Below are 14,175 nucleotides of genomic sequence, written 5' to 3' on the forward strand. Positions count from 1 at the left end.
TAGATTTCAGAAAAATGCCTTTATAAAAATCGGGTTTCTAGATTGGTATTTTATTATACTATAGAATCCAAATAAAAACGCTGTTTTGAATTTGTTTAACATGTTAGTGTGTTATTGAAAGAACCTTATTATAAAATTATTTTAGTAATGAAGTCTCACGACAAGGACCCTGAGAATAGTGATGAAATTAATTGAATGAATTTCAAATCTACTAAGCAGTGAAGGATGCTTGAATATTTTGAAGCTATTGTGGGTATTTCTTATTGAGTACTTAGTCCTGGAAGCATTAATATCGTCAGTGATATATAGATAACCGCTATAACAATATAGATTGCATTGTATCAGAGACTTGTACTTCTGTCTCTTATCACCAGGTGTCTCTCTCCTCCTACTTTCTTTTATAGGCCACAGTTAAGATTATAGAACAAATAAAATAAAACTAGGCTTTTACCTGTACTTTGATACCATTCCCTCCTACCTCTTATTCATTGACCTATCATCCCATCAGTTAGCCTTGTTTTCTCTCTTTCCCTTTTTTTCATCAGTTTTTGGACATGTTTAAGGGTCTTCTCTTGGTTTACATTAAAACAAAACAAACAAACAAAAAACAACTAAACCTGTGATATCCACCCCTCCCTCTAGTTATCTGTACCTCTGTTCCTATTTTTCTTCCCAATCAGACAAGCTGAAAAAGTTGTCTATAATCTGTCTTTATTTTGATTCCCCCTTATTTCTCCAACTCACTGCAATTCAGCTTTACCCCTCTCTGTGCCTCTAGAACCAAGGTTATTGATCCATTAGTTGTTGAAGTTATTAGACACTTAATTATAAAGTAATCCTCTGCAGTATTAAATACAGCTTACTTTCTTAAAATTCTATGCTGATTCTCTTTCTACCTCTGCCCATTCTTCAGTCATGTTTGCAAGTTTCTGTTTTTCCACTTATCCCTTCAGTGTTTGTGATATTTAGAATTTCTACCTCAATTCTCTTCTCTCCTTCTATATTCTTCCTGTGCAATTGCCCACCCGGTGATGATTTCCAAATCTGTATTTCAAACTACACTTACTGCTGAGCTCTTGTTCTATATATCCTGACTCAGTATACCTTAAAATCAGTATATCCCAAACTGAAATCATCTCCACACACACTGATGTTTCCCTGTCTCAGAGAATGGTATAACCATCCTACTAGGTGTCCAAGATAGAAACCTCGGTATCTTCTTTGGTTCTTACCCTTCTTTATTTTACTATTTCCACCCCACACACATCTAATACGCAAAGTCCTCTTAACTGTACTTCTTAAATATCTCTTCACTTCTTTCTAGTTCTTCCTCAAGTTAACTACCATCTCCTTTTCCCAGTATCATTGCAGTAGTCTCCTTCCTAATGGGCTTGTAATCCTCCAGTCTATTCTCCATGCTGTAGACAGAGTGACCTTTCTAAAATACACATCCGATAATGTTAATCTCTTGATTAAAAATCATCAATAATCTATTCCTTTGTCCTCTGTATAAATGTGTCTCCTTAAAATGGTAATATGTAAGCGATTTTATAATCTAGCTTTTACTTATCTCTTGACAAATCCTCTATGCTTTCTTTCACTTCTGGTTCTGCAAACATGCTATCCTCTCTACAGAGCCCTTTCGTCACCCTATTTTTCAGCCTGGCTAACTGAATTTCAGCCTGGTGCTACTTCCTGTAAGCCTTTCTTGATGCCTCTGAAGTTTGATTTAGGTGTTATCCTTATGTTCTCCTACAGCCCTCAGAATGTGTCACTAACATGACATGTGTTCTTCTCCGTGTTCTTCTCTAGCTTTTCTACTGTGATGCTAGGAACTCCTTGAGGGCAGAAACTTTGTCCTTTGCCTTTTGACCCCCAGCATTTTTAGCATATACTAGGAACTTGATAAATGTATGATGAATGTGTGAAATATGTTATGTACGCTTTGTTTTTCTTGTAAGGTGGTAATGAGTAGCTTTAATAAATATCGTCATTTCTTTTTGCAGAAAAAAGTTGTCTCGGGTGTAGCAAGTAAACCAAAACAGGACGATGGTGGAAGAATTGCAGCTAGAAATCGCCTAGCTGCCATAAAAAATGCAATGAGAGAGAGAATTAAGCAGGAAGAACATGCTGAGGCAGCAGGCCCTGGCATGCCAAAGGAAATTGATAAAATTGTGTTTGATGCTGGATTTTTCAGGGTTGAAAGTCCTGTTAAATCATTCTCAGGTTAGTTTTTCTGCTGAGACTACTTAAGAAAAATATTTGGTTGGATGGGAGGTTGTATGGGGGGTGAAAAATAGTTTTCACATGAAGGAATATAAGCTCTCTGTGATTTCTGGAAAATAGACTATATACTCAAACACATGCAAATCACATTTTGATGGGTATGATTAGATGAAAGCATGACATCTTCTAAACTGCTTTTACATTTTCAAAGTAATTTCACATCTGTTATTACCACTTAACCTCATAATCCTGTTTGGTAGGTCACAGGATCCCAAGAGGTAAGGGACATGATGGGAGCACGAGAAGTTAGGTGATTTTCTCATTTCCTTCAGGTTAGTTAGAAGTTGGATTAGAATTTAAGATGCAAAGGAAACTTAGTCATCGAACTATTATGCCTCTCTAGTTGTGCTTTAAAATGAAGCTTATGGAAGATGGGTTTGGTTTTATTTTCATTTGTATTAAAACTTTTGCTCAGATCTTTCTGAAACACAGTAAAATACACTAATTTCAAAATATTCCAGTGAAACCAGTTTTTAATATTTTAGGAAACTATTCTTAAAATTTTCTAAATCCAGCTATGTTTTTCAATAGCAACTTTTCATAGACTATTAGATTGAATTTATTTATCGTGATTGAACTTATTTATTGATAAGCCACAGAACGTGAGGCCATAGTGGAAGTAATCTGTTCCTTATATCTTGGGAGGCACTTCTATCAGTGCTTTAAGTGCTAGATACTTATTTCAAAGAGAAAGGAGCCAAAGCCTCTTCAAGTACTAATCAGCTGAAGGACTCCCCATTATTTTACTAGGAAGTTTTCTGAAAATAAACCTGAGCTGCTATCTAATATTTACATTAAAATGTAAATGTATAACCTCAGGTATATGATAACCTCCCTGTCAGTTTAGGTGTCACACCTGGTGCAGTTTGGGTTTTGCTTCCTTTCCTCTCAGCCGCTGCACTCCCTGGATACCCAGAAACTGCCTCACTGCTGATAACATGGCCCCTTGCTACTTACTTCCCAAGGATTCTAGTGGTTTCCACAGCTACGAACTCACCACTATTTCATGTACCCAACTCTCTCCTTGTGACTAGGGAGATTAAGGCTTATGGCAAAAATTCATCTTTTTAAAATTGGATGTTAGTTATACAGCACATAGTTTATATGAGGCTTGTTACAAAGCAGAAGTCCCCCCCACGAAACCCCTCTCATCCCATTTGTCACTACCTAGAGGCAACTACTTTTAATTCTTTTTAATTTTTTTTGTATTTTTCCATTACAGTTGACATACAATATTATATTAATTTCAGGCATACAACACAGTGATTAGTAATTTTTCTTGGGATCTTAAGTTGTTTACCGCCCTCTCTATACAAGGTGTAGGTTTTTTTCTTGAATTATTCCTTTGATTTACTCCCCTTAGGTCTCTCTTATCTTTCTTTCAGAAACACATATTTTTCTCTTGGTAAATAGACTGTTTTTATCATTCTTTCTTATTTTCTTTTACTTTCTGCATTTCCTCAACTTCATGTTGGCTATCATATTTTTAATTCCTAAGAGCTCTTCCTCATTCTCCGAGTGTTTATGTTTCATTTTATTACTGTCTGTACTTGTTTCATAACTGCACAGTCTTATCTTTCTGAGGCCATGAATGCTAACTTTTATGTTTCCTTCCCCCATATAGTCAGTATTTGTTCTAAGGTATTTTTATCTGGTTTCTATCTCTCACAGTAGAGGCTTTCCTCAGGTGTCTGGGGACGGCTCCCTGCCAAGCAGGGTACAAGCAGGGCTCTGCATGGCGGAGTGTGAGTAGGGTCTTTCGTGGAGGGGCGGGGGGGGGGGCGGTTAACTGCTCCGTTGTGCTGGGAACATGCATATCACTGGACTTGTCCTTTCTCATGGGCTAGTTAGATTCCTCAGAGAACATTCTTTCAGTCTGTTGCCTGGAACATATAATTCTGGCTGTTAATCTTTCAAGAGCCATGTGGGGGGAAACATCTGAGTGTCGCAACAGTTTATTTGTAAATAGTCACTTAATCCCTTTGTTTTCCATATAATACCCATCTCTCAACCTTACCTGGTATCACCTAAACCAGACACCCTCTCTTTTACGTTTTTTGGGGAATAAGCCTCTAGTTTTCTGATTTTTGTGGTGATGGTGGTGGCGGTGGTTGGGGGGTGGGGAGGGAGGGATGATGACAGTTGCCCAGCTGTGCAAAATGAGGAAAGAAATCTGGGCTCTAATTGTTCTTTAAGGTGACTTAGAACCAATCTCCTTGTTTTTAGCTCCATTTTCATCTCCACTTCCAGAGATAGTTGAGGCTACCAATTCTTTTGAGGCATGCTGTGGCATAAATTGGGTTGATTCTCATCTTTCCTGACTATTGCTTTGGATTTATTTTCTCTGGTCTACTAAGTAAGAGTCCACTCACCCATCTACATTGCAGCTTCAAAATTCTCTGGTTATTGTTGTTTCTTTTTTGGTTTCCTTTGTCCTTGTAGTATTCTGTCTTTTAATATTATCTCTTACTGCTTATAGAAGTGGGATGTCAAGAGAAAGTAGAATGTGTGTGCTCAATACTATCTTTAACTGTAAGTCCTGGGCATTTGACTTTAAGAAACATTATTTCACAGGAGAAAGAAGGTAGTTTGTAGGAGAACTGGAAGAATTTGCACTGTCTTCCTAATTATAATGAAAAGTGAATGAAAGAACTTTTTGATATTGAGGTAATTTGTCTCATCTTCTAGGACTTTCTATCTCTTCTGAATGTGTTTCTCAAAAACTTGGAACACCTAAGTCTGTCAGCAAAGCTGTGTCTGAGAACAGGGCTGAGATGGGCCTTGTAAGACAAATGACGTCACCAGAGAATCCTGATCCTAAGAGCACCAGAAGTGAACATGCTGAGAAGACTTTGCTTTCAGATATTCCTGAAAACAGGTACTTCTTTAATGTGTTATTACCGTGTTTCCCTGAAAATAAGACCTAGCCGGACCATCAGCTCTACTGCGTCTTTTGGAGCAAAAGTTAATATAAAAAATTAATATATATGACATATATAAGACCCGGTCTTATATTATGTTATGTAAGACCAGGTCTTATATTATAGTAAAATAAGACCAGGTCTTATAATAATTTTTCTCCAAAAGATGCATTAGAGCTGATGGTCCGGCTAGGTCTTATTTTTGGGGAAACACGGTAAGAGTTTAGTACATGCTGATTTATTAACCTGGTAAAATATGCAAGACATACATTTTTAATTTAATTTCACAATGACCCTGTAACATATAGGCAATACTTCTATTTTATAAATGAGCAAAACTGAAGCTTAAGATTTCAGATTGATGAATGGTCGTGTTTAGATAGGCAAAGTTAATTCTACAGAACTAGGAAGAAAAACAGTGTAGTGTCCTTTGGTGCTACACAGACTGCAACTTTGGTGCTTGATAGATCTGAGCTCAAAACCAGCTGTATGACATACTAGATATGAAACCTTGGGACAAGTTAATTAACTCCCTTAACTTCAGTTTCATCGTCTCCAAACAGCAGTGTTATTGCCTTCCTGCAGGGTCATTGAGAGGTAGGCACCTGGTACCAGCCTTTATAGGGAGTACCTTGTGATTGCTGTGCTGGTAGATAAACTAAGCTTAGAGAAGGGGAGCTACTGTGTACTGAGCAATTACTATGGGCTAGCCATGTGTCATCTCATTTAATTCTCACAACAATCCTGGGAGGTACTAGATCCCCATTTTTCAAGTGAGAAGACTGGAAACGTTAGTAATTTACCCAGATTTAGCATATAATTGGCAAACCTGGAGGCTGTTTACAGTCTTTCCACTACATAGTACTGCCTCTGCACACATGCATCCAAATTACCTATATAGTCCTTGTTCATGGGACATAAATATACCAGAAAGCTCATAGGAAAAAGATGCTTTAAAATAAATAGGAAATAAAATTATAATCTGGAGCCAAGCGAGGACTATCAGGATTATTAATCTGGTTATGGGATAAATCAGTCGTCGCAGCACAACTGAAGGCTGTCAAACATACAAAGAACACCCTAGGAACTGAAATAGAGGAGACAAATGAAAGCTATTGTTCTTAAATATTTCATGGAACAAGTTTTAGTATTTTTAATTATTGGTATAAACCAAAGTATATTTAGCCTTTGTGGGGGCTAAAATATTTTAGATGTTCTAGAAACCTGTGGATTATAAAATAACAATTTATTGTCATTTCTTAAATGCAAATTATTTTACTTTGTTTGTATATACTTTTATTAAGAAGATCCATGATTGTATTTAAGTGACATTATAGGTACTTTTTAAAAGTCTTTTTACTTAATTCCCAAAGATACTCCCAAAGATAGCATCTTACACATAAACAACTTTGTGCGATGAAGGCAGAGTGCAACTGAAAACCAGAAAAATTAAGTGTATTAAAATAAAAAACAAAAACATGACTTGCAAGAGGTTGAGACAGATATTTTTAATAAAATACAAGTTAAGGACTTCAGGATTAGAGTTTATAACTAACAAGTAAATGTAGCCAAGTCCAGCTATACAATAATTGAATTGTCGCCTCAAACTGCCACCCGCCCCCAGAAGTTACCTTTCTCCTAACTTTTCTCTGGTATGTAGCTCTGGATTTGGCTGAGGTTCACAGGATTGCTAGTGAACTGACCAGAATGGAAACAGACTTGTGAGCTTTCTGGGGAAGGATGCATTTGTTTTGTCAGGCCATCCTATAGTAGCTATAGTCCCAAACTAATCTATCTGGATCAGGCCTGATCTTGGACCAGACTCCATCTTTGATCCATAAAGGATAGTCTCAAAACAAGTCAAAACAGAGCAATATGTTTGATTATCTGAGTACAATGCTGTTTTTATTCTTTTTTCAGGAACGGCATAGTAGAAGATTCTCAGTGTCCTGGATTACAAGATTTAACTGAAGTAAACCAGGTAAGTCATATTCTAGAGTCCTAGATAGCCCAGTATGTTATCTATATCATTATCGTATATAGTAACTCCATAAACAACCCCCAGAATATCCATTGGAAGTCTAAATCAGTCATATAAAATGATAGTTCTTATTTCAAAGGCCTTTAGCTTATTTGACACCGTAGTGCCATTTTGTATTCTTCAACTCACATCAAGATTATTTTTGTAAATTATTCTATTATAACAGCCACATTCATTCATTTATATATTATATCTGGTTGCTTTTGTAATGCAATAGAGTTGAGTGATTGTGGCAGAGACTCTATAGCTCAAAAAGCCTAAAATATTTACTATCTGGCCCTTCACAGAAAATGGTTACCAATCTCTGAAGTGGAGTACAGGTACTTGCTGAGAAACTTTCTTTTGATCATATTATTGCTATAATATTATCTGAGCTAATTGTTTAAGGAGTGAGATAGGTTCACAATGTCCTTTAGCCTGTGTTCAGAATGTCATCCTTCTGTTTTTACTATTTTTAATAGCAACAAGACTTTTTCTATTTGTTCCAATGTTTGGTAGTTAAATATAAAAACCACTTTTACTTCCAGGGTGCAAATAAAATAAACTTGGAGATGGATTGTTTACCCAGTGAAAGAATGAGTTTGCCTGTACTTGCTGGTGAAGTGGCATATAATATTAATATTAACAAAAAGGAAGAAATTTCAGATGTTGTGGAAGGAATGGAACTAAATTCTTCAATTACAGCACAGGATATTTTCATGAGTAGTCCTGAAAAAAATATACCATCACAAAAGAACATCTCACAGGAAGAAGCAACTAAAACTTCTCAGTCAGGTGAGGTCTTTTTAATATATTTAAATTAGGCTTTGGTAAATAAATGAACTTGGACTAATGTCTAGATTATCTTAAATACTTCTGGGTACCAGTTTCTAAGAATGAAGGTTGAATAGTTGGACACAGTAAATATTTTGTGAGAATTAGTTTGTGCAGTAATACCCCATTCTCCACCCTAAACCTTTTGAGGTAGACCTATTAAAAATTAACAACAGATACTAATCCATGTGGGATATAAGTAACACTTTACATAAAACCCAACTAACAACTTGGGGTCCTTTATTGTTTGTGAAAACTCAGAATTAGAAAAATTTCCTGAAGTTTTTTTTTTCAGTTCTCCTCCTTTCAACACACATCCTCAAACTTTTCTTCAAAATGCCCTATTTTTCTTCCCTAATGCTTATTCCTACCTACTTTGCTGTGATTGTTCTACAGTAGGAAATGACTGTTGCATTTTTGTTAAAATAATGTCTGATAGTGTCACCTACTATTTTCACCTGCTGCTCTGTGGTGCTGTTCTGGCTGGGACCTAAGGCAAAACAAACATTACGATGGCCAGACATTTAATGTACTCCAGCTACATTCTTCATCCAGGATCTTTTGGGTAACTTGAATATTACAAGCATGAGATTTGCTTATAGAAAATTATTTTTATACTGAAATTAAGGGTGAGAATTTTACTAAGAAATTCAACAACGTTTAAAAAAAATGTTACAGCATAAGATGACCTGTATTTTTGTCTTAGTATTTGATATAATAATATGGAACTTATCATATTTTTCAAGGCTTTATCCATTTTCTAACAACCCTGGACTGTGAGAATATTCTTTAAAAAGTTAAAAATAATTCTTTTTTGTTTTTCAGTATTATTTGATACTAAAAGTATCACGACTGAATGCCATCTTCTTGATTCAGTAAGTTTTCCAACTTAATTTGAAAAGTTTCTTTATAATCTAGATTTGTTTTATAAAATGAATATTACTTTTTAATTTGTGTGCAAAATTTAAAATTTACATCTTGTCATTGTTTCGTTTCCTCCAAAACCCATTCGTTATTCATTTTTATCAAAATGGGAACAAAATTTCATGTTTACTTTAAAATATAGTATGTTTTAGTATTAAACTCTGAAGATTTATTTCCCTCCATGATTTATTTATCAAGTTTGTTATGACAAATTTATTGAATACTTGAATATCTAATTTGTGGCTTGGATTATGCTAGGTATTTCCAAGTGATGCAAGAAAAATATACTGCAAGGTTTCTGCCCATCTGAAGCATACAGTTGGGAAGATAACGTCTATGCTACCTTGAATCATCATTGGTTATTTTTGTTCTATTCCTTTTAGATTACTATATTTACTTGGAAGCTCCTCAGCCTTTTCTTTTGGTGACTTCCTGCCTCTAAGTCTAGTTCAAATATTAGCCTTTTTGTGACACCTTCTTGTAAAAGCTCTCATCTCTCCCATGTTAATTTATGTATAGCCACAGGTGCACATAGGCACACAATGCATACAGTGCACACATTAAATCTCTAAGAGAACAATGTGAATATATTATGTTCCTAAAACATATTATAACTTCAGGAATATATTTTCCTTATTAACTGTAAATTTCTCTGTAAGCAGAGCTGTCTTGATTTATATTCATGAATGCTGGCACTGTGGCATGAATAAAAAAGTGCTCTGTTTACTACTAAGTGTTTATAGCATTGGTTTTCAGCCCTACCCCCAGATATTTTTATTTCATTGATCTGGAGTAGGACCTTCAGGTGTTTTAATGTATAGCCAGGGTTGACAACTGTGGTTTACAGCCTTACCTTGAGATTTTCCAGTGCTGCTGCCAAAATGGATCAGGGACCTTAATGAAGTGAAGCTAAGCAACCCAGCTGATAAAGAGTTCAAAGTAATTGTCATAAAGATGCTCACTGAACTTGGGAGAAGAATTGAGGAATTCAGCGAGAACTTCAACAAGGAGATAGAAAATATTTAAAAAGTGCCAAACAGAAGTTATAACTGAAATGAAAAATATACTAAAAGGGGTTCAACAGCAGACTGGATAAAGGTGAAATACAAATCAGTGAGCTGCAAGACAAAACAATGGAACACACACAGACAGAGCAGCAAAATGAAAAAAGAATTTTAAAAACTGAAGATACCTTAAGGGACATCTAAGACAACATCAAGCAGAATGTCATTTGCATTATAGGGGTCCCGAAAGAATACGAATAGATAGAAAGGACCAGAAAAATTGAAGAAATAATGGCTGAAAATTTCCCTAGTCTGGGAAAGGAAACAGACATCCAGGTCCAGAAAGCCCAGAGAGTTCCAAATAAAAGATTTACTCAAAGAGAACCACACCAAAGACACTTTATAATTAAAAAGTTAACAATAAAGAGAGAATCTTAAAAACAGCAAGAGAAAAACAACTTATTACATACAGGGAATCCCATATGGCTGTCAGATTTTTCAGCAGAAACTTGACAAGCCAGAAGGGAGTGACGTGACCTATTCAAAGTGCTGAAAGGAAAAAATTTCCAACCAAGAATTCTCTACCCAGCAGGGTTAGAATTGGAGGAGAGATTAAATAAGAGTTTTCCAAATAAGCAAAGGTTGAAGGAGTTCATCACCACTAAATTGGCCTTACAAGAAATGTTAAAGGGATTTCTCTAAGCTGAAAAGAAAAGGCACTAATTAATAATAAAACGTATGAGAGTAAAAGAATCTCACTGGAAAAACGTAAATATAAAGGTAGTGGATCAATCATTTATAAACCAAGTATGAAGGTTAAAAGACAAAAATGTAAAGTTTTGGATTATGTTCAAATTTAAGTTGATATCAACTTCAGACTGTTTTATACATAGGATGTTATATCTCAAGGTAACCACGAAGAAGAAACTTATAGTAAACACCATCCCCTCTCCAAAAAAAAAAAAAAAAAAAATGAGGAAGAAATCTAAACATAACACTAAAGAAAGCCATCAAACCACACAAGAAGAGAGAAAGAGAAGAAAAGAACAGAGAACTACAAACCAGCCAGAAAACAGTTAACAAAATGGCAATAAGTACATACTTATTAATAATTACTTGAAGTGTAAACAGACTAAATTTGCCAGTCAAAAGATAAGTGTCTCAGTGGATAAAAAGACAAGATCCATCGGTGTGCTGCCTACAAGAGACTTCAGAAGTAAGGACACAGACTGTGAAGGGATGGAGAAAGATATTCTGTGCAAATGAAAACAGAAAGAAAGCTGGTATAGCTATACTCATATCAGAAAAAAAATAGACTTTAAAACAAAGACTGTAATAAAAGAGAAAGAAGGGCACTACATAATGATAAAAAGGGGTCAATCCAGCAAGAAGATATAACATTTATAAATATATATGCACTCAACATAGAACCAAAATAAATCTAATTTTAACAGACTTAAAAGGAAAAAATGAAAGCAATACAATAACCATAGGGGACATTAACACCCCACTTAACAGCAATGGATAGATTATCCAGACAGAGTGTCAATAAGGAAACCTCAGACTTCAATGATGCATTAGACCAGGTAGACTTAATAGGTGTATGCAGAATATTTCATCCAAACATTGCAGAATACACATTCTTCTCAAGTTCACACGGACCATTCTCCAGGGTAGACCACATATTAGTCCACAAATGTCAGTAAATTCAAGGTTGGAATCATATCAAGCATCTTTTCCAACCACAATGGTATGAAAATAGAAGTCAAGTAAAGGAATACAACTGGGAAAACCACAAAAACATGAAGATTAAACAACAAACTACTGAACAACCAATGAATGGGTCATCGAAGAAATCAAAAGTAGAAATAAAAAATGCCTAGAGATAAATGAAAACAGAATTATGACACCAAAGTCTGTGGGATGCAGCAAAAGTGGCTCTAGGAGGAATATTCGTAACAACATGGGCCTAACTCAAGAAATAAGAAAAATCTCAAAATGGGTCAAAGAATGGCTTCGGTTTGCTAATCTTTGATCTCAGAGTATAAAACATGTATTAAGGCAAGTGCAAGATCAAGCAACTATTGTTTAAACTCATGAAGACTGGCAAATGCTTGGCTTCCTCAAGCTAATAATTCCCTAAAGGCTTCTGCATATGTATCTCGGCTTTCATTATCTTTCAAAGATGCTTTCTTTGCGTTCAGGTTTCTGGGCTGCCCTGCATCGCCAGAGCAGAATGGGATGTGTTACACTCTGTTCTTTCTCGGTCTTAGCCTTCTTTAATCATAGACTGAGACCTAGAGGGTCAGGGACTTTAGCATAAGGCCAATTTATATACACCTGATTTAATCCTGTTCCCAGATCTGAACTCTGAATGATTGGTTCTGATAATATACGATACTTATAACTAAATCTGGAAATTCATGAACCATAATATTCTGTTTTTCATATATTAGTAATACGATTAAAAGTGCTTCACAATTATACAGTATCTTGTTGATAAATCTTAGTACTTTGTAATTTAGTCTCTGAATTCTTTTCTACTTCCATAAATATTAGAATTTATATTTAAAAAGTTTTTTTGAATAGGTTCACCTATTTTAAACCAAAATATTACTTACTCTGTAGCATCATTTGAACCTGAAGTAGAGTTTGAGGGGGAACAAAGAAAAGGATCCCAGCAGGATCACATTTTAGAGAAAGGCCTATTAAGTGCTGTTACATGGTGTGGATTAGGGTTGGTTTGTGAAATCTGCACATGTGGCCTCAATTTCATTCATCCTGTATATATGCTGCTGAAATCCATTTACATATTAGTGATCACCTTTTTAGGCATATATTCCTAATATATCTTTTCAATTTAAAAATACTATATGTTTGAAGTTAGATCTGCTGGAAAGTGGCACAATCATTATGTCATTAATCATTTTCTTGTTATGTAGAAAAATGTTATTCATTATTAATTAATTTACTATTAACTTGCAATGTTGAAGGTTTAATTGGTGAAACTCTTGGTGGTTCCTTAAGTGACTTCTCTGAATTTATTCTCCAGCCAGGCCTAAACTGCAGTAATTCATTCACTCACGTGGAGAGGAAACATGGAGAGCTTGCCAGACATATTTCCTTTGGTGGTAACCTGATTACCTTTTCACCTCTACAGCCCCTCAGTGAAGAACAACCAAAAGAAGTTTGAATTTAAAAATAATTCCAAACGTTTTTCTTCATATTGTCAGTGCTGTGGTATGTTCTTAGAAGACTATTTTGTTTGCCTCTATTCAGCCGATCTATATAGTATCGTACAGTGTTTTAATATTCAGTGTTCATCAAAGTGTGCTTTAGATACTATACTGTTTCTTGAGGGAACTGGGGATATTTTATACATTAACCATGCAGAATAAAAAATGTACTGCGCCTTGCCTCTCTTCTTTAAAATGTATAAGCTTAAAGCTAAGAATACTTGCTCAGAGCTTATGAACACTCTTCATCTTTATCAAAATGTAATACTAAACTTTGACAGAAGTATCTGTTTCCTTTTATACTTTATTTTCAGTTTTAACTTTTAAATTTGTTGATGTTAAACAACTTTGCATATTGCATTTTCCAGGGGATACTGAGTTTCCTTAGATGAGCTTTCTGGATTCTGATGTCAGTTTACATGCTGTGGTTTCAAATGGTTAAATTATTATAGGTGCTCATTAAATTCTTGCCTTTTTCATTTTCCCCTTGACATGTCTGACAGCCTTTGAAGGAAATGCCTTCTTCCTTCGAGGAGAATTATATCAATCACTTAATGTGTTTGAAATATATTTTCTTTTATAAAACTCTTACCTATAGGTTTATAGAAGATGGCCATCAGAATAACAGTACCAAGAAGATTCAGAGTAGCTAAAGCTTGTAACCAGATCTGGGTCCAGTTATTTCTGTCTGCAAATGAGCTGACCAATAAGCAGGAACTTTATGGATAATGCCCCCCCCAAGATTAGGGGTTTTCAAACAAGAAAAGAAACACACATGTACTTTTGTTGTCAGAGGAAGGGTGTTAGCCTTGTGGGAAAGACAATATTAGCAAGTCCCTGTGAGCAGTGGGGAGGCTGTGTGAGGTTGTGACAGAAGAATGTTCTCGGAATGCCTACAATCTAACCAAAAGATAAAAGTAGCTTTTATTCATTAACAGCCTGATAATGAA

The 14,175-nt window shown here is 35.3% G+C and overlaps 1 protein-coding gene across 4 annotated transcripts in view; it reads left to right on the forward strand.

Moving 5' to 3' along the window:
* Positions 1-13,401, forward strand: part of DLGAP5 (DLG associated protein 5) — a 69,792-nt gene extending 56,391 nt beyond the window's left edge. For 3 of the 4 annotated variants that reach the window (XM_019725755.2, XM_019725754.2, XM_074327452.1), the window contains 6 exons: positions 2,007-2,226; positions 4,975-5,164; positions 7,128-7,188; positions 7,776-8,022; positions 8,887-8,936; positions 13,042-13,401. In XM_019725755.2, the coding sequence (XP_019581314.2) occupies positions 2,007-2,226; positions 4,975-5,164; positions 7,128-7,188; positions 7,776-8,022; positions 8,887-8,936; positions 13,042-13,182 (909 nt within the window). In that variant the 3' untranslated portion in view covers positions 13,183-13,401. The remainder of the gene's footprint in view (positions 1-2,006; positions 2,227-4,974; positions 5,165-7,127; positions 7,189-7,775; positions 8,023-8,886; positions 8,937-13,041) is intronic. The other variant, XM_074327451.1, reaches the window with a different exon arrangement.
* The last annotated feature ends 774 nt before the right edge of the window (positions 13,402-14,175 follow it).

Source organism: Rhinolophus sinicus, linkage group LG03, assembly GCF_036562045.2.
Source record: "Rhinolophus sinicus isolate RSC01 linkage group LG03, ASM3656204v1, whole genome shotgun sequence".
Taxonomy (NCBI): domain Eukaryota; kingdom Metazoa; phylum Chordata; class Mammalia; order Chiroptera; family Rhinolophidae; genus Rhinolophus; species Rhinolophus sinicus.